Raw genomic sequence first — 23592 nt, 5'->3', positions numbered from 1 at the left:
TCTTCATCTATTTGGGTTTGTTTAGGGAAGCAGAATAGAATATGTCGTGTGTTCTGTTGTATCGTAGCGTATTCTCTTGTATCTCAGTGGGGCACATGGCCCTGTTGGGCAAGACGATTCTTCTCTTAACTGGGTTGCGAGACATATAGCATCTCTGATCCTTACCCACTAAATGCTATAATGCTTCTCAGTTATTGCCACAATCAAAAATTGCTCCATATATTTCTAAAAATCTCCAAGGGAGCAGAGACTTGCTGTTGATCGCCAGTAGTAACTGAAAAAAGCTCAAGTTCTATAGTCAGACTGCCCAGGTGAATCTTGGCTTCTTCACTAGCTGTGTGACCACGGGTAAGTTGTGTGACAACTGTGGGCTTCATTGTCTCATCTGTGAAATTGAGATAATCATAAAAATATCAACCTTGTAGAATTGGTGTGAGAAATAATTTACATAAAGCATCTAGAGTAGTTGCTCATAAATTTGCTACCCATCAACATCCGTGTCAGGTATTTTCATAGTAATATGAAACAAAATATATCAGTTTTCTGAGTGCATGTGAGTCCTGGAGAAAGAAACCAGTGCATTCTGCAATCAAATATTTAGGTGAACTCCAGATTAATCACAAGACACACGTCTTCCCCATTTCTACCGGGGACGGTGGCTCACGCCCTTAATCCTAGCACTTTGGGAGGCCAAGGTGGGTGGATCACTTGAGGTCAGGAGTTCGAGACCAGCCTGGCCAAAATGGCGAAACCCCGTCTCTACTAAAAATACAAAAATTAGCCGGGCATTGTGGCGCATGCCTGTAATCTCAGCTATTTGGGAGGCCAAGGCAGGAGAATCGCTTGAACCTGGGAGACGGAGGTTCTTACAGTGAGCCAAGATCACACTAAAATTAAATGCATTGCTGGGGCACTGCATTGCTGGGGCATTGCACTGCACTCCAGCCTGGGTGACAGAGAGAGAATCTGTCAAAAAAAAAAAAAATAGGTGCTAAATAAGTTTAAAGTGAGATAATTGGTTTTAAGAGGCATATGGTGCATGCAAAAACAGTGGTCAAGCCCAAATAAAGTTTGTAGTCTAGTTCACTGTACTGACCCCAACAGTTTCCTGGTTTTGGTAATGTACTGTATTTGTATAAGATGTCATCATGATGGGAAGCTGGGTGTTGGGTCCTTAGGACCACTCTATATGTTTTTTGCAACATTTCTCTATAATATAGCATTTCAAAAAAAGTAAGTTACAACAAAAAGTCATGCAGGAGTTAAATAGTCTTGAGGCAGTACTACAAAGGGTTAAGGGTCTATACTTTCTGATTATTTTATTTTTATATATTTTTAAAATTTTAAATTATTTTTTAAAATTTGACTGAAATGCTGAAGCTTTGTTTTTAATTTGTGAAGAGACTCAAATCTCAGTACACCTACCCATTATATTTTATTCCTAAGGGTATGCTTATTGACATTAACATCTCATTTTTAATTCCTAGGTAACAAAAATTCCTTATCTTTTGTCTATAATGCAAAAGCTGTTTAAAAGCATTTAAAGTACTGAACCAGAGTGGATTGAGATGTCCAGCTAAAACCATGCTACATCCCAATACAATATAGTTTTTGTTGATTTTGAATATTATATTGTCTGAGTTCAAAATAAATTCTAAAATAAGTTATAGGTGGCTTTAGATATGAAAATAATAGAAACAGAATCCTGAAAGTTTCAAGGCTTTATGTGCGATCCTTCTTTTTCTAAAATAGAGACTGTATACAATTTGAGAGAAGAGAATAGACAACTAAGGAAAGCACACCAAGACATACATACACAGCTTCAAGATGTCAAGGTAAAAGAAAACCAAACGTTTCACTATTTAGTGTTTGCCTGCTTTATTTGGTAGAATGACTTTAAAAAGTCATTCCCTAATTGGCCTGCTTTACAAATCCACGTTGTTTTTGTGGGCTTTGCATTAACTAGAGTGTACCTAATATTTTTACCACTTCAGCATTGTAAGCTAAAAGATGGTCTGAAAATCTGAATATTCTCATTAGTACTGAAATTATTATCATGCTAAATAGTTACATATTAATAAGCTTTTTATTTATAAAAGTTTACTAATAATGAGAGATTTGTTTCTTTGGTTTTGATTTCATTGTAAATAAATGATTATGATATTTGGGTAGCATGTTTTAGATTTTGGAGTACTGCATAAATCATAGTGTTCTCTCTATGATGATTTTTAAACTTAACACATGCTGCTACAACAACAAATAAACAAGCAAGTAACGTTTGGGTAGCCATATCACGATCAGCCAAAGAAGAATTTGTCGTAGAATGTTAAAGCTCAACATGTAAAATTCTTTTTTGTGTAGCAACAGCATAAGAATTTACTCTCCGAGCATGAACAACTTGTAGTGACTTTGGAAGACCACAAGAGTGCACTAGCTGCTGCACAGGTTAGAAGGGTAGCAGCCTCTGTGGGTTCTTTTACAAGTCTGCTTAACATTTCTCAATTCCTTTATGCATGTAGTCTCTTACAAGCCAATCTTCAGTGAGTTCCTTAGGACAGAGCTATCCTAATCCTGAGGATCATGCATGCTTTCAAAATTCAATCAATAAGATATTAAACTTTTGATTATTTTTTGCACTGGTTGTGCGGTACATAAATGATCATTTCTTTCCACTCTGGTCCCTACATGCAGTAGTCTAATACTTGTTTAAATCACAGAAATGATCTCACATATATGGTCTTTTGCAACTATCTGATCTGTGTTGACTCTTGGTGTACTATCTGTAGGATTTTATGCTGCTAGCTACCTAAAACTATTGTCAGACTTTTTCTTCTGTGCCTGCCTTGCTCCCAGAATTCCAGCCTACACACCCTCCTTTTGGAACGAGGCTTATGTGTTGTTGGTCAAATTACAGAAAAGTAGAAGAGTCAACAGAGAAGGAAAAACAAGAGTCATAAGCTCCATTTGTTCAAACCTAGAACAGCTCCTGGCTCAAGGCAGGCCCTCAGTATATATTTACTGAATGAACAGGGGAACAAATACAAGTGTTGGAGAGCTTATTAAAGCGATTTCATGCTAAGTGTTATGCAGATTTCTAGTAGAAGGGAGGAAACAGGAATGGCTAGTTTAGTTGCTGTTGTAAACTAGATCTTCACTTTTATTCTTACTGGAGGAATTATGATAAAAGAGCAAAGGTAAACTATCTATGCTTATCAGGAAACCCATGTTGGTTTTCTTTTCTTTATAAAATTATTAAAAGGTGTAATTTTCTGTCCCTGACCCATCTCAGAGGCTGTAGCATCTGTGTTTGTGAGATTCCTTTTCTAAACAGTCATGATTAGGTGTCTCCTCCTAAGCTGTAGCTGTGTAGTGATTTTTTACATGTGTATAAATGAAATTGACGTCAGGGATCATTTCATTTCACATCTTCTTTATAAAAATTTTTGTCAAGTATTATTTTATATGAGGCTGTTCTTCATACTATAAATGTGACAAACTGATTTGAGTGCTCTGTGTGCTGTAACGGCCATAAATGTAAGACTGAGCAACAATTTGAAAATCCATAGAAAGATAAGTAAAATCATTTATTTGATGACCAAAACCAAATTCTGGAGTAGCACTCTGACAGTATTACTCACAGGGTTTTATAATAGAAAAAAAAATTTTGGCCGGGCACTGTGGCTCATGCCTGTAATCCCAGCACTTTGGGAGGCCGAGGCAGGTGGATCACCTGAGGTCAGGAGTTTGAGACCAGCCTGGCCAACATGGTGAAACCCCTTCTCTACTAAAAATACAAAAATTAGCCAGGCCTGGTGGTGTGCACCTGTAATCCCAGCTACCCAGGAGGCTGAGGCAGGAGAGTCGCTGGAACCCAGCGGGGCAGAGGCTGCAGTGAGCCGAGATTGTACCACTGCACTCCAGCCTGGGTGACAGAGCAAGACTCCATCTCAAAAAAAAAAAAATTTTTTTTTCTTAACTTAACGTATAGTTATAATTTTCTGTTTATTGAAATATCTTTTTTGGGGAGGATGCTCAAGGTTTGTCCTGCCTTAAAAAAAAGTGTCAGAACTAGGTGCAATCCTTAATTAGAGCCATATGTGGCTCTAACTTTGGGCTGCTATAACAAAACACCTTAGACTGGGTGTCTTATAAACTATGGAAATGTATTTCTCACAGTTCTGGAGACTGGAAGTCCTAGATCAGGGTGCCAGCATGGTCAGATTCTGGTGAGGGCCCTCTTCTTCCAGGTTGCAGACTGTTGAATTCTCCTTGTATCTTCACGTAGCAGAAAGAGACCAAGAAAGCTCTCCTGGATCCCTTTACAAGGGCACTAATCCCATTCTGGAGGGCTTCACCCTTATGACCTAATTACCTCCCAAAGGCCCTGCCTCCTGATCCATCACACTGGAGGTTAGGATTTTAACATATGAATTTTGAGAGGACACAAACATTCAGTCTGTAATACTGTATTAAGACTTTCCCCAAATCTCCTTTTAAAAAAAATGCTGTTTCAGGCACCTGCATTTCTCATGTAAATCATGTAAGTCAAGGAGATTCTGCCTTGACAACCTGATTTTTAAATGTAGTTGAGTATTTTATTTAATCCTCACAACCTTGTGAGTTATATAATATTGTACCCTTTTATAACTAAATAAACTGAGATGAAAAGGGAAGTAAAGTAGCTGGCCCAAAATCAATGACCAGAACCAAGGTTGAAGCTCAGGTTATCCTGACTTTGAAATCACGCTTAACTCTTAAGTGATATTTTTTGAGACTTCCTGCATCACAGGTACCTGGGCCTTGCGCTAGACCTGTTGAATTATAATTTCAAGAGTAGGGGACCAGGAGCCTACATTTTTAATATGGTCCCTAATTGTGCAACACACAATTACTGCCTTCAAAGATTATGTATCTAGGAGAAAGAAGGAGTAGAATTGAGTTTTGTGTATTGCTCCATATTTATCTTAAAATATTAAAAGCATTGCTATGTGTATGTCATTTATTTTTTACCTCCAAAGTTGGTTTGCAAATATTTAGATTTCTCAGATAAAGGCCATTGCTAGTCATATGGTGCACCTTTGTACAAAATTATTAAAAGGCAGTGCCCTGGGAATTATTTGGCAAGCAAACTTCATTACCCTAGTGTACATTAGAAAGAAGCAAAAAAAGCACCTCACTCTTGGGGTGGAAGAGCAGTGTGCCATGGTGCATAGCTATGGGTGGGTTCTGGCTTCACTCACCTGCTGCGCCCCACACACTGCGGAGCTGGCCCTGTCTGGGAAGCTTGTTGAGAAAAAGACTTCTGTGTTCTCTGCATGTGTTTATATGTCTGTTTACACACACAACATTTCTGTTTTCAGGATAACAGTGTTGGTGTATAGAGAATGAGCAAAGTATACACAATGTCTCTTGATTTTGTTAATTAAAGTAATTGATTTTTTTCTAATTTTCTAGCTCCTTGTATTAAAAATATTACACAGACATCCACACATCCCACCCCATGTACACACAGGTGCAGCTGTATGAGCAGATTCTAGTCCTGTACCTGTGTTAGTACCTTTGTCACTTTAGAAGAAAAGATCATTCACAATCAAGGATAAAAAATCCAGTCTATATCACAGCTGTGCCACTGTTTTCCAGAAACCACAGAGCACAGGAAACATTCTAGCCAATAAGGGATTCTATTTGAGCACAAATTAACTGAGGGGGAAAATGGTAGCCTGAGTAATTTATATGTGTGTGTGTTTGTGTGTGTGTGTGTGTGTATGTGTATTTAAAATTTATTTTAAACCTATGACTCCTTTCTACTGAAAGATTTTATTCAGATCATATTGGTAAAAGGTATTTGCACTTGTATTTTTATAATTATATGAGTTTTTAATGGATTTTTTAATATGATAAAACATCACAGAATGGTCTTTTAATAGTGATATTTATATTAGTAAGTTATTTACAAAAGTTCTGACTTCAATGTAGTATGGGAAACTAACATCTGTCTTAGACATTTTTTCTGTTTCCTTCAGCTCTGTTTCTAATTTGCATGTGCTCAAAAATGATTAAGCATGCCCAAGTAAGAATAGTGAATGCATGGAAACAATCTGTATATTTTTCTAACTTGTATTTAGGTACAATATTTTTGTCTAGTTTTACAGTGTACCCAAATGCCCATCTATGAATGGGCATTCATAGATTCCCTCCTCAAATTGTGCAATTTATACGCAGACTCAAGTTGCAGAATATAAACAACTGAAAGATACTCTGAATAGGATTCCAAGCCTTCGAAAACCTGATCCAGCAGAACAGCAAAATGTGACCCAGGTGGCACATTCTCCACAAGGTTACAGCACAGCAAGGGAGAAGCCAACCCGAGAGGTGCAGGAGGTAAGAGGCGTGAACTGGTAATCTATGGTTAGGTCACTTTCTCTGTCAAGCTGCCAAGAGGGGACCTGCTTTTAATATTGCCAACTTTTCTCAGAGAGCAGTAGTTCTCAAATTTTAGTATATCAGAATTGCCAGTAGGGCTTGATAAAACACAGATTACTGGGTCCCAGGCCCAGAGTTTCTGATTTAGTTAATTTGGAGTGAGGCCTAAAGATTTGCATTTCTAACTGATTTAGCTGGTCTGAGTAGCAAACTTTGAGAACTGCTGCTAGTATTTTCTTTCTTTTTTTCTCTGAGACGGAGTCATGCTACGTCGTCCAGGCTGGAGTGCAGTGGCACAATCTTGGCTCACTGCAACCTCCGCCTCCCGGGTTCAAGCAATTCTCCCTGCCTCAGCCTCCCGAGTAGCTGGGATTATAGGCGCCCGCCACCACGCCTGGCTAATTTTTGTATTTTCAGTAGAGACAGGGTTTCGCTATGTTGGCCAGGCTGGTCTTGAACTCCTGACTTCAGGTGATCCACCCGCCTTGGCTCCCCAAAGTGCTGGGATTATAGGCGTGAGCCACCACACCCGGCCGCTGCTAGTATGTCTGAGAAAGACTTTAATGGCTTTGTCTTTATTCATGTAGGTTTATTTGTCTTCAAGGAGCTGTAGTATCTGAGTTTTTCAAGGTTGGGGATTTTGGGGGGGTTAGGGTGAGAAGGTTAAATGATCATGAGGATTTTATGTGACAGTCAACCCACTCAAATATTAAAGTTAATAATATATTTGAACTTGGAGCAGTGCTAGGTCTACACAGAGCATGTCAAAAGTTGAATTAAATGACCTGTTTGACACTCCTACGGGTATGAGTGCTAGTCAAATAATACACCTTTTTATATTCTTGTTCTTTATAAAAATTAAGCCTTACTAAAGAATATCTCATAAGTGAGACATCAGAAGTAGTTACCATTACCATTAATTTCTACAAAGGTTGTTTTTTTTTTTTCCAATCATCTGTAATAAAAAAATAGGCAATATGGTTATCTTTCTGACAAAGTGGTTGTTTTAAACTTTTAAGTTCAGGGGTACATGAGCAAGTTTGTTACATAGGTAAACTGTGTCATGGGAGTTTGTTGTAAAGAGTATCTTATCACCCAGCTATTTAGCCTAGTACCCATTAGCTATATTCCTGCTCCTCTCCCTCCACCCTCTGATAGGCCGTACAGTGTGTTGTTCCCCTCTATGTGCTTATGTGTCTCATCATTTAGCTCCCACTTATAAGTGAGAACATGTAGTATTTGACTTTCTGTTCCTGTGTTGGTTTGCTACAGATGATGGCCCCCAGCTCCATCCATGCCCCTGCAAAGGACATGATCTTGTTCTTTTTTTATGACTGCATAGTATTCCATGGTGTTTATGTATCACGTTTTTCTTTATCAAAGTCTATAATTGGTGGGCATTTAGGTTGATTCCATGTCTTTGCTATTGTGAATAGTGTTGCAGTGAATGTGTCTTTATAATGGAATGATTTCTATTCCTCTGGGCATATACCCAGTAATGGGATTTTGCTGAGTCAAATGGTATTTATATCTTTAGGTCTTGGAGCAGTCTCCACACTGTCTTTCATGATGGTTGAACTAATCTGCACTCCCACCAACAGTGTATAACCATTCCTTTTTCTTCACAACCTCGCCAGAATCTGTTATTTTTGACTTTTTAATAATAGCTCTTCTGACTGGTGTGAGATAATATCTCATTGTGGTTTTGATTTGCATTTCTCTAATGATCAGTGATGCTGAGTTGTTTTTTTTTTTTTGTATGATTGTTGGCCACATATATGTTTGTGTTAGTCCATTTTCATGCTGCTCATAAAGACATACCCTAGACTGGGTAATTTAAAAAAGAAAGAAGTTTAATTGGACTTACAATTCCACATGGCTGGGGAAGCCTCACAATCATGGTGGAAGGCCAGGAGGAGCAAGTCCCATCTTCCATGGATGGCAGCAGGCAGAGAGAGAGAGCTTGTGCAGGGTAACTCCTCTTTTTAAAATGATCAGATCTTGTGAAACTTGTTCACTATTGTGAGAGCAGCACGGGAAAGACTCGACCCCATGATTGAGTTACCTGTAACCGGGTTCTTCCCACAACACGTGGGAATTCAAGATGAGATTTCGGTGGGGACACAGCCAAACCATATCAGTGTCTTCTTTTGATGTGTCTGTTCATGTCCTTTGCTCACAAAGTGGTTTTTAACATTAAAGAGAAGACTCAGAAAACTTTCCTCCAAGTTATGGGAATAATTAAGTTGATATGAGTAGACTTCATATATGAGCCTCTTCACTCTGTTCAGGGTATTCCTTCAACAGACAGGTTCAGTATCCTCATGGACTCTTATTCTTTCTCAGGCTCTTATGTTAATAACTAAAGAGAGCATGACCAGATCACTGGCCTGGCAGTTGGTTCTATTTTCTGCCCTTGTCAGACTGCCAGTTTACTGGATTAATCTTCCAGTGACTCAGATCTTCAGTTTTTCCATCTCTGAGGTGGAGATAGGAGTTATCTGCACTAACCTTCCTCGCTAGGATATTGTGAAGATAAATGACAAGTGTTTGAAAGTACTTAGAGCTCTTTAGAGAAATATTTTTCTGTAAAGCCAGGGCAGTATTATGTCAAACTTGCCAGATATGTGAGGATGTCGGTGGAATGTGCAACTCCAGTTGTCCTCAAATGTCTGAGAAAGGACTTTTCTCCCCAGTTTATTAATACAGTCCAATTTCTCAGATTTGATAATTATATCTCTGCTAATTTAAGAATAGGATTTCACATTTATTTCAGTTTTGGGAGAGCAGTCTGACCAAAGAAGATTTTTTTTTTCTGAAGGTTAAAGAGAAAAAAAGGGTGACGTTTGTTTCTGTTGATATACTATATTCTCTTTCTTCCTCACTTTCTAGGTAGTGCAGATCATATAGAGATCGCTGAAACTTATAGGGAGAACTGATTTGAGTCAACTAATTTTAGAGGAGAGATATTCTGAAAAAGACATTTCTTCTTTTTCTGCTCAGGGTTTTCAATATTAGCAATAAAAAATGTTTACAAAAGAGCCCTGCTGGTTTACAAATAATTACTACTTTAATACATTAAAAATATTTTATTGTATCTTGTTTAACAGGCACTGTGTTGAACTAACATGGATGTTCATTAGTAATGGCATTCTTTTTTAAATTAGTAAACCAAACTAGTAAAAACTAAACCCAACTCCTCAATTTTATCTCATCCTTCTCTTTTCAAATAATTACTGAAAACAAAATTTACATTGAAGAAAATTATGTAAACATTTCATCACTTGAAGTTTGAGGTTTTGTTCCTTTTTATTCTAAGGGAAAATAGGAATTAGAGTACTTCTGAGATATTGGTTACTTGGAGGTTTTATTTTCCAGGTTATTTACTGTATTCTTCACAGATGAAGTTTTGCTTATATTATCTCTATTTTATAAGTGAGATTACACAGTAAGAAACTTAAGTGACTCCATTGCAGCCATAAAGCCAGGACTGTATATATTTCTAGACACCTTCTTCTGTTGTAGCCCCATGCCCCATAGACATGGAAATCAAGAAATTACATTACTTTTGAAATTGGAAGAGTGTCATTCCCAGTGATGTGCTTGGCCTAGGTGTCTCGAAATAGTGATGTGTGGCAGAACCATGAAGCAGTTCCTGGAAGAGCAGAAGACACAAAACTCTATGCTCCCACCCATAAGGAGGCAGAATTTCAGGCTCCCCCAGAGCCAATCCAACAAGAAGTGGAACGCAGAGAACCTGAGGAGCATCAGGTGGAAGAGGAGCACAGAAAGGCCCTGGAGGAGGAAGAAATGGAGCAGGTCGGGCAAGCAGAACATCTTGAGGAGGAACACGATCCATCACCAGAGGAGCAGGATCGGGAGTGGAAAGAGCAGCATGAGCAACGAGAAGCAGCCAACCTCCTGGAAGGGCACGCGCGTGCTGAGGTATGAGGTCACCCACTTCTGGTATGGTGTACTGGGATGGAAAACCTGGCTTTATTTTTACATATTAAGGTAATATATCACAATCTCTAAAATAGAAATGTGAGTGATTCTACTAAATATTATATGCTCATATTTAAGTTTTCTCTTGTAATGTTAATAGCATAGCTATTCGCATACCTCAGAAAGATGATTGGTGATGAGAGAGCACAGCTGTTGTATGTGTGCATTCTTCTTTTTGTCAGTTGTACACGGTCAGAGATTCATTCTCACATCACCTTAATAGAGTAGAACAGGTGAGTACCTGATGGGGCACCTTCCCAGCTTGTACCCAAGTTTTGTCTTGAGCATCTTGAGGCAGAGAAAAGTCTCATTTTCTATGATCAGGCGTCCTCCTCTCCCTGTTCATTTATTGTCAGTATGTTGCCTTTTGTATTCACCTTCAAGGTGGTTATTTAATTATCAAAAATCTGATTTTACTACTTGGAGATATTCTACTAGGTGAGCATATCTAAACAGCCTCTGCTCAGGATCCCTTACTGGACACGCCACTTACACGTAAGACTTTTCCCTTTCTTAAAAAAAAAAATGGTCAGGATTATTATAAATGATGCTTTAAAAGAAAACTCTACCCTTTCTTCTTTTAAACCAACAGTTAGTGCAGCTAGATGCCTTTCTTTTACTGTCTCTAAACTGATTTTCAATACTAGGTTACCTGGCCTTTACATGGGTGTGGATCACCTTCTATTTATAACTCTGAAGTTTTATTCGGCCTCAGATTTTCTGAGACTTCAAGCTGCTTGAGGCTTTAGGCTAAGCAGGTGTGAAGACCTCTGTAGTTGCCCTCTTAGGTAGTTGCAAACTTAACCTCAGAAAGCTTCTTCCAGTCTTGTGTCCTTCCCCAATAGGGGAAGTAATTCCCCACCAGCTTTACTTCCCAACCCTCTACCTCTTTCCTTAAGTGAGAATTGTGTGTGCTTTTGTTAGTTGGGGTATGGCAGGGAGGATGGGTAGTAGCTCAATGGGGTATAGACACTTTTTATTGATGCATAATATATGTATATATTTTCAGAGTATGTGCGATATTTTGAAACATTCATATAATGTATAATGATCAAATCTAGATAACCCATCACATCAAACATTTATCTCTTTTTTATTTTGGGAGCATTCAAATTCTTCTCTTCTAGCTGTTTTGAAATATAAGATAGATTATTGTTTATCGTAGTCACCCTACTGAACTACCAAACATTAGGTCTTATTCCTTCTCTCTAACTATATGTTTGTACCATTCATCAGTCTCTCTTCATCCCCCTTCCCAGCTTCTGGTAACCACCAATCCACTCTATCTTATCAATATCCCTTTTTTAAGCTCCTACATGAATGAGAATATGCAATGTATGTCTTTCTGTGCTTGAAGTTTTTCACTTAACATAATGGCCTCCAGTTCCATCCATGTCACTGCGTATGACAGGATTTCATTCTTTTTTATGACTGTGTATATGTACCACATTTTCTTTATCCATTCATCCGTTGATGGATGCTTAGGTTGATTTCATGTTTTAGCCATTGTGAGTAATGCTGCAATAAACCTGAGAGTGCAAGTATCTCTTCAATATAGCAATTCCTTTCTTTTGGATATGCGCCCAGTAATAGGATAGCTGGATCATATGGTGGTTCTATTTTTAGCTTTTTGAGGAACCTCCATACTGTTTTTCATATTGGCTATACTAATTTACATTCTCACCAACAGTGTACGAGGGTTCCCCTTTCTCCACATCCTCACTAGAGTTTGTTGTTGCCTTTTTGATAAAAGCCATTATAACTGGGGTGAGATAATATCTCAGGGAAGCAGAGTTTTAAGAATTGCTGTATCAGATTTCCCTTTAATCAGAAGGCACCATCTTCTCAGCCATTCTTAGTTTCTTTGAAAAAAAATTGAATATCTGCTTTTCCACTATTACCTGGAATGTGGCTTTTTTTTTTTTTTTTTTGGCTATGCTTAGCCTGGGATTGGTATGTACATTACTAGAGTTAATTAGCATCCCTCGGTCTTTAACTGTTCATGGAAAAAGCCTTAGGCATAGCATCAGGTCACAGATTGCCCAGTTAATGTGAAGTTACCAAAGTTACCAACTACTTGTTTATATCAGAGCCTTGTGAACATAAATTTTACAGTTTGAAACTGTTATCTTCTGTTGTGCCTTCTGTTCCATTTGAGAAGGGAGCATATTGAAAATCTGCCTTAATACCAGCAGTTGGAAATATCAGCTGCTAAAAAAGCCAAGGGTGATTCAGAGAAAGTTGGGAAATAGGAGTTTTTGGACTTCATGTATAATCACAGTTCACCTGACAAATAGTCGTTAATAAACCAGCTCTGCCTCCTGAGTTTGTCAGGAGAAACAAATGAAGAGAAAACCCAGAGGAGCTAACCCCTCTTGCTCTGCACCAACTCTTTTTCACCCTAGGTGTACCCTTCAGCCAAGCCAATGATCAAATTCCAATCACCCTATGAGGAACAGTTGGAACAGCAGAGACTGGCAGTGCAGCAGGCGGAGGAGGCCCAGCAGCTGCGGGAACACCAGGAAGCTTTGCACCAGCAGAGGCTGCAGGGGCACTTACTACGGCAGCAGCAACAGCAGCAGCAGCAGCTGGCAAGAGAGATGGCCCTGCAGAGGCAGGCTGAGCTTGAGGAGGGCCGGCCGCAGCACCAAGAGCAGCTCCGGTAGCCGTCCCCTTCCTCAATGAACGAAGACAGCCCCTGCTCCAGTTTTCATACGCAAATTAAAAACAGTTTTGTGCATTTGTGATTCATGAAGTTAAGGGGCTCATATTGCTCAAATAGCCAAGGCAGGACAGCTACTTGAAAATTAAATACCAAATATTTAATTTTAAAAATAATATTTTTTTTCTGCTCAAAAGTGGTAGGTTAGGTCTCCAAATAGCCTTGCAGGCTTTGTGCCAACTTTATTTTATTTTATCATTAAAAGATATTTTATCTTTTTAAGATACCTTTTGAAAGTGTATCTGGAATTTTTATTATACCTAATTGCATACATAAGAGGTTTTTAAAAATTTTTCATGGCTTCTTAAAAATGTTCAGAAACATTACTTATTACTGTCTTTAAAGATAAATGACCTATGTCAAACTGTGCCTCTGAATTTTGTCCCACTGGATTTATCATGTTTGTGTCTCTTGTAGGCAGCAAGCTCATTATGATGCTATGGATAATGATATCGTTCAGGGAGCAGAGGACCAGGGAATCCAAGAAGAGGAAGGAGGTGGTGAGACTTCCTAGATGATGAATGTTTTAATAAATTACTTGATAACATTGTATATTATCAATGAGCCAATATTATATAACATCAATGAGCTGTATGCATACCTAAATGCAAAGGAGGTTTGTGAATTGTGTCTTTTTCTTAATCCTCTTAAACAGTACATGCTGGTAGTGAAAAATGCTCAAGATAATCTGTTTCCTCTCTATCATTTTCCCTGTAGTTTAAGCTTTTTATATACTAAATATTTATAATATTTCTGACAAATTATTATAGGATTATTATGCTTTGGGAAACATCTGCATTTTCTCCTTACCTTGGAAGTCCTCACATCATTGCCTTAAAACGTTTTCAAATTAAGTCAATAGTAGCTTTCATTTATGATAAGCACTTAATATGTAATTTATCAAATATTGCTTACTGTTATAATAGAACCAGAATGTAACTTACTGTCTCTCTGGCACCACTAACACTTAGATGTGTATCTTTTTCTAAAAAGTCAAAAAGAAAGTGATTACATAGAACCTCCCTCAATAGCCCGTTGTGATATCTTACAGCTCTTACAGTCAAGAAATTGTTTTCCTTATGTCCCCCATGTGGCACTTTAAGCTTTTTTGTTCTCATATCAGTAAGACTAGAGAATGGCTTGTCCTCTTCTCTATGTAGTAAACCCCTTTGTGCACCTGAAGGCTGATGGTAAGTTACCCCGTATCATTATTTTCTCTAGGCTTAGTACACTCCATATACTTAAACTTTCCTCTTCTGTCTTACTTGTTTTAAAAAGTGATTTGTTCTTCTCTTTTTGTGCTCATACAATTCTCTTTATCTAAATATTTTTTCAAAAAGCAGCAAGTAAATGTCTGAGTATGAATGTGTGCTGTTTCTGGGCTGTGGCGGTCGTCATCATTACTGTGATGACATCAGAAAACATGTGATGGGCTATATTTGTTTCTGAGCTCCACAGATGGGGCAGTTCTTCCTTGCATTTCCTGAAACTATCAATTTCTTCTTTTGGAGCCCAGCTACTTCCTCTGATATTATCAAACATTAGTTGATTTCTTCAACAGTGTCCAATCAACTGGGCTTTCTTTTATTGAGAGAGTTTTGATCGTTGTTGTTTTCTTGCATATGGGGGAAAAATTACAGCTCCTGTGAAAAATATTTATTTTAGAAGAAAAGTGTCTGACCCATATCATCTCTGTAGACACAGAGTCTGTGAAGAGAACATAACTTTATTCAGAAAAGCCAGGACATAGGCCTTATGTTAACAGAGGTGGAGGTATTGTAGTCTGTAGAAAAGTCCACTGGTGGCTTTTCTTTGAGTTGAAAGGGAAATCCTGTTTGATTCATTTTGGGCTGATTTTAGTTCCTTTGATTTGCTAGCCTATGAAAGAGAAAACCAGCACCAAGATGAAGCAGAAGGAGATCCAGGTAATAGACATGAGCCTCGTGAACAAGGACCCCGAGAAGCCGACCCAGAATCTGAGGCAGATGTAAGTATCTTCTCTTCTGCCCCTGACACATGTAAACTCATAAGGTGGGAAAGAGAGTTGAAAACTTGCCTGACGCCAGCCTTCAGCCCCAGATATTTCTGTTATATCCTCAGCCCAGAAGGAAAATGGCTTGCATAATTATATATGGGCAGTGTTTTTAACTGTAAACCATGGTGTACATGTATGTGATGAGCTGGTTTAAAAGTTGCTCTGGGGAAAAAAAAAAACAAAAACAAAACCAGGTTTTTTTTTTCTGATGACTTTTAGATTAATAAAACTAAAACCTAGAAAAGCAAAACTGAGAGACATTGAAATATGTAGTAACTCTGAAAGCTAGGAGGAATAAAAGGCAAGTGTGGAAGTTGGAGATGGGACCAGAGAAAGGAAACTAACCCTTCCTGAGCATGTTGAGCAGTCTGCTAGAGTGTTAGGTATTTGTGTGACTCTCTGTAATCTCTTAGCAGTCTAGTGACCATTTTAATAAATACATGGATAAGGATATGTGGTCTGAGACATGAAGAGTTGTTCAGGTATGCAATGGTACAGAAAATTTATAATATAAGTAGGTAGACATCTAATAACCAGCATTGTTGTTTGTGTTTACCAAAAAAGACTGAGACCTCCAGTTCAGCTGGGTGGGCTAGATCCTTGGCCCTGCCTACAAGTGAAGCAAGCAAATGTTTAGTGAGCCTGTTCCTGTGTGTATGCGTAGATGACTTTTAAGCTTATTTTAGCTGCCCTGTCATCTCTTGCTAATAGATCAACTACCATGTTTATAACAGTCAGTCTGCTATATCACATGAGCCCTGATTAAAAGGAGGACCCATGTCCTTGCTAATCATCAAGAAAGTCATCCTGCTAGCTACTTAAAGCCCTTTTGCTGGAAACAGCTTTTCCACTTAACTTGCACTGAGATGTGGCAGAACACCTTTCTCTGGCATTCCTTGCATCAAGATTTCTGAAAATATGCTCCAGGGAACCTAGTCCTGAAATATTTTCAGGAAAAGGCAAATACTTGAGAGCAGAAACATATGAGAGAGCAAGAGACTATCCAGGAGAGAGCAAGAAAGCAAGTGTACAAAGGCCTGCAAATGTGCATGGGGTGGGAGGAAGGGCATTTCAGTCACTTGTTTGGGAACTGCTGTAGGCTTTGATTTCTTGACTATATGATCCTTTACTTTCCTGTCATCTGTTTGTTTGTTTTGGGGAACATGCTGGGAAACATTGGCCTCTGTACCATTCTTCCTTTTAATTAGAAATGGTTAATCCCACTTTTTCCTCTCTTTTTCTGTTTTATTTGAACGTAACAACTGTGCCTGCTAATTCATACCTGTTACTTGGTCGGAGTTGAGCTAGTCAATTTTATGAACGTTTGCAAAAGATATTTGGTACTTTTTTCTGAAAAGAATATGTTACATTTTTCCTGTAATTCCATACAAATTTTTGATAGTGCACTAAAGAAAATCCATATGACAAGAGATTGTGGAGTAATTAGAGTTTAGTGTGAAGGTGGTAATTTGGTAGTCTCTACGTTCCCAAGAATAGTGTCATTTGCACTGGAGTAACATTCATGGCCAGGGATGTGCAGATAATAGATCAGCTGAGATGGCAGTGAACTCTCAAACATGTTCAAGACTCCTAAGTGAATTGAAGTAGAATCTTGTCTGGAAAATACTGATAGAGACCAAATCCTACTCTGTGGCTTTACTGTCTCTTAGAAGCATTTACAGCTTAGTAAGTGTCCTATTGATGACCTGGGAGTGATTGGGGAAGCTCATGACAAGCATCACTGTTCCTCTCCATCTCAGGCTCTAAAATCTAAATCTTTATTAGGATGTGTATTATTTGGAAGGTGCTTTGGGAGCTTAAGTGGAAAATTGAAATAATTCTAAAGTTGATAATATGAAGGGCCTTTGTTGAGCACAGTAATTTGGGAGATGAGTTGGGAGGACATTTTTCATAATATATTGCCCTATTGGGCAGTTGGGTAGCTCAGCCCTTTTTAACTCCCATCCCTCGCCAGTTCAGCATCTCTCTGTTTCATGGGAATGATTGTTAATAAAGAAATTGGATCCATACTAGAAAATGACCATTTCCTTTTGAATTAGCCTTTTTCTTGTCTCCTTTTCGTATCCTTTTTATGGGTCCTTTCTGGTATGGGCCTTCTTTCCCATCAACAACTTTTCACCTGCTGACATGTTAAAAATTGCTTGCACAGGGAAGTTACTATAAAAATCAACATAGCGAAAAGAGTTAATTGCTCATCTAAATCCCCCACCTAAATTAGTATTTTTTTTTCCTCACTTGGTCCTCTGACTTTTATCAATTATTTTCTTGTTTATTCAGTTCTGTTCACATTACTTGTGTCAGTAGAGTTTTGAGAACTATTTTGAAATCACTTGCAGGAAAGAAGTGCTATTTGAACGTCATTCTGATTCATCAAGCCTCTGACAAGTAAAGCAGGAGTTTTCTCTTTTGACAGTGTGATGCTTGATTCTTGTGAGTCTTGGCAAGGATAGATCTGAACAATTGAGGGAAGGACAATTTCATTTTCTGCCAGTGGGCAGCCTTTTCAAATGAAATTAAACTTGATCCTCAGTTTTGAAGTGATAGTTGCTTTTTACTAAAATTTTACAGAGGGCAGCTGTAGAAGATGTAAACCCAGCAGATGACCCTAATAATCAAGGTGAGGATGAATTTGAAGAAGCCGAGCAAGTGAGAGAAGAAAATTTGCCAGATGAAAATGAAGAGCAAAAACAAAGTAATCAAAAGCAAGAGAATACAGAAGTGGAGGAACATTTGGTGGTAAGCAGATGCCACGAGGAAGGGTGGATTTAACTGGGCTATTTTAAGAAACATCTGGTTTATGTAAAAGGTTAGTCATATTCCACATTGACGGAAGGTTTGCCACTTTGGTGGTTTTTAGGCCACTTTATGACATGATATGCCTGTACTCTGAGAGAGAGGGTAACGGACATCCTGAGCTTTGTATTGGGAATGATTACTCATCATTTCCTGGCCACAGACGCTTTGAAAGTGCCCTTTTCATGGTGGCATGCTTGTTCTTTGTCCCAGAGTACTGTGTAAAAGGCATCTCTGATGTACAGTAACATGAACCTGCCCTTTTGTTTCCAACAGATGGCAGGAAATCCAGACCAGCAGGAGGACAATGTTGATGAACAGTACCAGGAAGAGGCAGAAGAGGAGGTAGTAAGGATTGAATCCCAGAGACTGATCAGATTGGTCTATCACACACACTAACCTTAAACAAACCTCAGCAGTATTGACTTTGACATGCCTTCCACAGAAATGTTCAGAAAAATTTAAGCAGGATAAGAAAGGGTGGTTTAAAGCAAAAATGGATCATGTCACTGGAGACATTTGGTTAGAAGATAACAAAAGCAGGGTAATAGAATCCATCTCTTTGGTTCTCACCTGAAATTTTGAATTAAGAAGGCATTTGGCTTTCCAGGAATGGTGGACTTAGATTTGTGCAATCTTTTGTAAGAATATTTTCTCCTCTCTCCCTCTGCACATTGAGGGAATCTGGACTGCCCCTGTAACTTTCTCTTCAGGCATCTCCCCAGTGCCTACCTCACAGGAATACCCCATAGTGTCTATCGGAATCCACTTAACACCCTCCAAACATTTTTGTAAATTTTACAGTCTCTCCTTCTGGCCTCTTCCTTCTTAAGAATTCAGTATCTTAATTAAATTTAACAATAAAAGAGGAGGAAAAGATGGAAAGAGCTCAGCTGAATAAAATGCATTTGGATAGAGTTTCTTAATATTTTAGTTTGCTTTTCATTGTAAACTTCGGGCATCTTGTTGTTAATTAGATATAAGTAGCGTTTATTGCGGTGCTGCTTACGGTGTAGTTGATTATTGTGGTGCTGCATGTGGTGTAATTGGTGAATGCTGCTTGTTGTAGCCGTTTTATCACAGCATTCCGCTGCATAAACAACTGCAATATTTAAGAGTCTGATACAAATTAGGCCAAGACCCTGTATTTAGTCTCATTATGGACCAGTAAGTAGTTCCCAAATTAAAACCCTGGTTCAGAGCTGCTTCTCAGCCAGGTGTCTTGCAAATGTGTGGTTTTATCCCTATGGGGAACCCCATGGGAGGATGGACATATGGCAGACTAAACAGACACACCCCATCACTGGAGATCCTGTGCAGAAATCATGAGCTGTGCTCTCACACACACAGTTCCCTCGACTAGGTCTGCTTTCTTGTTCTTACTGATTTTGTAAGCTTTTCAGAGCTGATGATAAAATTTGTGCTTATACCAGGAAAACAGAAAAGGATGTTGCTCTTTAAGGTCACTGGCAACATCTCTAATAACATGCACTTTAACTGGCTTGATCTTTTTGTTCTTTGGTTTCTCATCCTAATCAAGACCCTTGGCTGTCTTGTCAGAAAGAGAGCAGCAGAGAAAATAGTGACCTTGACTATTAAGACATTTGGCAAGAAAAAGATATTCATCCAGGCTTCTCATATAACAGGATGTCTAGACTAATACCACTTTGTTTTATTATGTCCAATACTAGGAATTTTTGAGGGATTAAAAGAGAAAAGTTCACCTTGGCTTCTTTTTAAAAATTCAGAAGATTAAACAAAATTTTAACCAGTGTTTACTGATTCCTTTTCAATTTTATATTATGATCAGTTAAGGTACAGGAGAGAAATCCTGAGATCCAAGAGGAATCAAGAGTAGAAAGAGAAGAAAGAGGCAAGAGGAAAGGAGAAATGGTGCTAAGACAGAGGAGATTGCCCTGGCTGAGTGCTGCCTAAACTCAGTAACTGCTCCTCATCCCACCAATCATCCCCTTCAGATCTGCTGGACTGACATGACTCTTCCTCTTGCTGCACCTGGCCCCAGGTCCTAATTCTGTTTACCTGGTTCCCTGCCAAAAATTCTTAAAGCAGTGTTCAGGCCTCCTCCGGCATGTGCTCCAGGTTACCACTCCATCACTGAGAACTGTTGCTCCATGTGCTCTTAGTGGAAGTCCCACGTGCCTTTTTTTCTTCCCAGTGTAAACTTTCCTCTCTGCCCCCGAGTGTCCCTTGTTCATGTTGTGTTGTATATTTGTGTGTGGTTATGAGATGATTAATGTTTGCATCTTCCCACCTCTGTCCATCGTTCCCAGGTCTTCCCTTGAGAGAGGAGAAGAGTGGTTCCCAAATACCATTTAAGCACTAGTGATAGAGACAAAGTTCTTGTCAGACTATGGCAAAATGAGAAAAATAAAGGGGAACATAGAATATGGAAACACATACTGCATTGTTTATAAGTGCATATGTGTATGAAACCTCATTGGTGGAAGCACTCTGAAAAACCATGAAATGTTGTGGAACTGTGCATTGTTGTTGTTGTTGTTGTTGTTGTTTTTAAATCTCCATTTAACCTTAGAGTCTTGCAGCTGCCCCAGCTAACCACTAGAATGCAAGGCCTGTGGCTGCCATCACTTCCCTTCCTCTCCAGCACACAAACTTATTTCTGTCAGCATTTCCTCCTGAGGAAGAATTGCCTCTTGCCTGGGCCACACCTGTTCAGAGGTATAGCCCATCAAACTTACAGACTTGGCCTCTAAGAGGACCCAAAAGAAGTATGATTTTAGGAAATTTATACTACTCTGCCTTCTTTTATCTTAGTGCAGTAGTGTTATCTTTCTAAGACTTACAAGCATTTCTTGTTTCTTGTTTGGGATTGTTTGAGTGGAAGGCATGATCCCTTCCTTACGTTGCTTACATTCCAAACGTTTTATCGCCTTGTAAGCAAACAAGACAATTTATGGCATTGCCAAAAAGTGCCGTGTAAGCTTTAAAATTACTTACATGTTCAAAAATATATAGATTAAATGACCAAGAAATCAGAATACTTTAATTTCCCTCAGTGTAACTGAAAACGGATTAATCTTGAACGTGCAGAAGAGAACAAGTACAAGGCATTTGTTCACCTTCACTGGCCAAATATGTACGTACACCTACATGAGACTACCAGCCTGTGAATCACCGTGTCAAGAAGCTTTTCTTTTTTTTTTGTTTTTTGTTTTTTGTTTTTTGAGACAGAGTCTGACTGTCACCCAGGCTGGAGTGCAATGAGGTGATCTTGGCTCACTGCAACCTCCGCCTTCCGGGTTCAAGCAATTCTCCTGCCTCAGCCTCCCGAGTAACTGGCATTACAGACTTCTGCCACCATACCCGGCTAATTTTTGTATTTTTAGTAGAGATGGGATTTCACCATGCTGGCCAGGCTAGTCTTGAACTCCTGACCTCAGGTGATCCACCCACCTCTGCCTCCCAAAGTGCTGGGATTACAGGTGTGAGCCACCATGCCTGGCCAAGAAGCTTTTCAATTGGAAGAAACTCTCTTGTTAAAGCAGGGTGTTCGTCACTATAGCTAATGTTGCTGAAGGCCTTTTGTTCATCACATTCTATCTATCTCTTTGGATCCTACTGTTCTTACCTACTTGAGGCTCAGCTCTCTGCCCTGGCACAACCATAATATCTTCAGTGTGTAAAAGAAAGGTGTTAATAGACACCAAGAGAGGATATCTAGCCAAAGCCCATTTCAGACTCTTCTCAGTGGACCTGTTTTATTTTGGATTTGGCCGTTTATTAAACTTTGTGTCATCAGATAAGGCTCATTTCTAAAATGCCTAAAACATATTTCAGTAGATAAAAATGAGTAACAAGAAGCATTGTTTGGGAAATCTGACAAAGCATTGTGACAGCTTTAGCAGGTTGCTAAGAGGGCCAGTTGTGGGAGACATAATCTGTATGTCTACATTATAAAAGAATATCATTTGGCTTCTGCTTATTATTCTAGTCATATTTTAAAGATCAGTTAGAACCTCCATATCATTTTGTTCCTTTACATTACTGAGAAGCATTACTTAAAGGCATTACTGCCTTTCAGATGAGTTTGCATTGCTTTTGCCCCAAATATCAGTAATATATTACTAGAATAATAATGTGTATTTAACTAAGAGTCTGTTCTCTATATGTGTGGAAAATTACAAAATTTTCATTTGTGGGTTCCCTAAAGAGTCGTTGAAATCAGTGGTCTCTAAATAAGATTATATTGACAACTGGTAAACAAGCTAAATTTTCTATAGTCCATCTCCAGAGACTAATGAGATAACCTAGCATCCATTACTCAAGGAAATAGTTCTTTGTCTTTGCTGTGAATAAGGATCACCTTGAAGAGTTTGTGGCATACACAGATTTCTGGACCAGACCCTTACCCTTGAGATTTTGATCTTATCTGTTATGGAAGCTAGGAAGCAGAGTTCTTCATAAGTGCCCCTTCACCCGCCCACCACCAGCTGATTCTGACGGCTCAGGATCATACTGTTTAGAGAAATAGTCCTAGGGCAGACAGTTGTGGATGACATCTGGGAAGTCTGAAACTCCTATCTGTGTATATATGCCCATTTGCTAAAGACTTTCTAACCAAAGTCTTAAAAGGGTCCATGACTCCCCAACCACACATACATACAGAAATTAAGGATCATTGATTTTTCACCCAATGCTGTTATTTTACATATAAGAAATTTGGGCTTCAGAGGGATTAGTTAAAAATTGGAAGGTTGCATAGCTTTTATTTATTGTTAGAAACATGATTAGAGCTCACCCAGGTCTGATTTTAAAGGCTACCGTAATTAAAGTGTACCATGCACAGTAACTATATAGTTGATATGGGGAAGTTCTTTATAGAAATTAGTGAATATAGACAGAACGATGGAAATAGAAAGTGACCTTTTTTTTGTAACCCCTAACTGAAGCAATTGATCTAAGCAACAGTCATCAATGAATGATGTTACTAGATGAACAGAGGTCAGGGAACTTTACCATGAAGGGATCAGGCTGTCACCACCTGAGCTCACTGGCCAACCTTAGCCTTACTAAAAGTGGAACAAATAAATGTGTGTGCCTCCTGATGTGATTTAAAAAATATATGAAATATACACCATCACCTCTGAAATACCCTTATTTTTAAAATCGAACCTGAGTTCATTCAAACTTTTATGCTAACTTCCATTTATAGGAAATGTTGAGACTAGAGAAATGAGTTAAGTGATAATAAAGAAGCAAATAAATTCAGAATGTGGGTCATTTTACAGGACTGCAAATCCATAGCAATAGGGAAAAAAGGGGAGTGAATCCCATGTTATGTGTTCTTTTCCTTTAAATCATGATTAGAATATACCAACTGTAAACAGGCATTAGGACAATGATAAAAATGTAAGTATGGACGAGACATCAGATGCTACTATGGAATTATTTTATCAGGTGTGATAATCACATTATGATTATATAAGTTGTTTATTGTTTTTAGATATATATACTGATACGTGAAGGTAAAATTACATATCTAGAATTTTTAAGAATAATTCACTGTAAAAAATAGAACAGTGATAGATGATGCAGGTGTGGCAATATTGAA

General features: G+C 38.6%; 1 protein-coding gene across 4 annotated transcripts in view; it reads left to right on the top strand.

Moving 5' to 3' along the window:
* GOLIM4 (golgi integral membrane protein 4) overlaps positions 1 to 23592 on the top strand; it is an 86252-nt gene that overhangs the window by 52037 nt on the left and 10623 nt on the right. The window contains exons 6-14 of one of the 4 annotated variants that reach the window (XM_516862.8): positions 1753 to 1835; positions 2362 to 2445; positions 6223 to 6381; positions 10036 to 10368; positions 12834 to 13090; positions 13568 to 13647; positions 15028 to 15137; positions 17775 to 17942; positions 18276 to 18344. In XM_516862.8, coding sequence (XP_516862.5) covers positions 1753 to 1835; positions 2362 to 2445; positions 6223 to 6381; positions 10036 to 10368; positions 12834 to 13090; positions 13568 to 13647; positions 15028 to 15137; positions 17775 to 17942; positions 18276 to 18344 — 1343 coding nt within the window. Of the gene's footprint in view, positions 1 to 1752; positions 1836 to 2361; positions 2446 to 6222; positions 6382 to 10035; positions 10369 to 12833; positions 13091 to 13567; positions 13651 to 15027; positions 15138 to 17774; positions 17943 to 18275; positions 18345 to 23592 lie in introns of all 4 variants that reach the window. The other 3 variants (XM_009446815.5, XM_009446817.5, XM_009446816.5) reach the window with 3 other exon arrangements.

This window comes from Pan troglodytes, chromosome 2 (genome assembly GCF_028858775.2).
Source record: "Pan troglodytes isolate AG18354 chromosome 2, NHGRI_mPanTro3-v2.0_pri, whole genome shotgun sequence".
Classification (NCBI taxonomy): domain Eukaryota; kingdom Metazoa; phylum Chordata; class Mammalia; order Primates; family Hominidae; genus Pan; species Pan troglodytes.
Note: the sequence above shows the minus strand (reverse complement) of the source record. Positions and strands in the feature narration are given on the sequence as shown.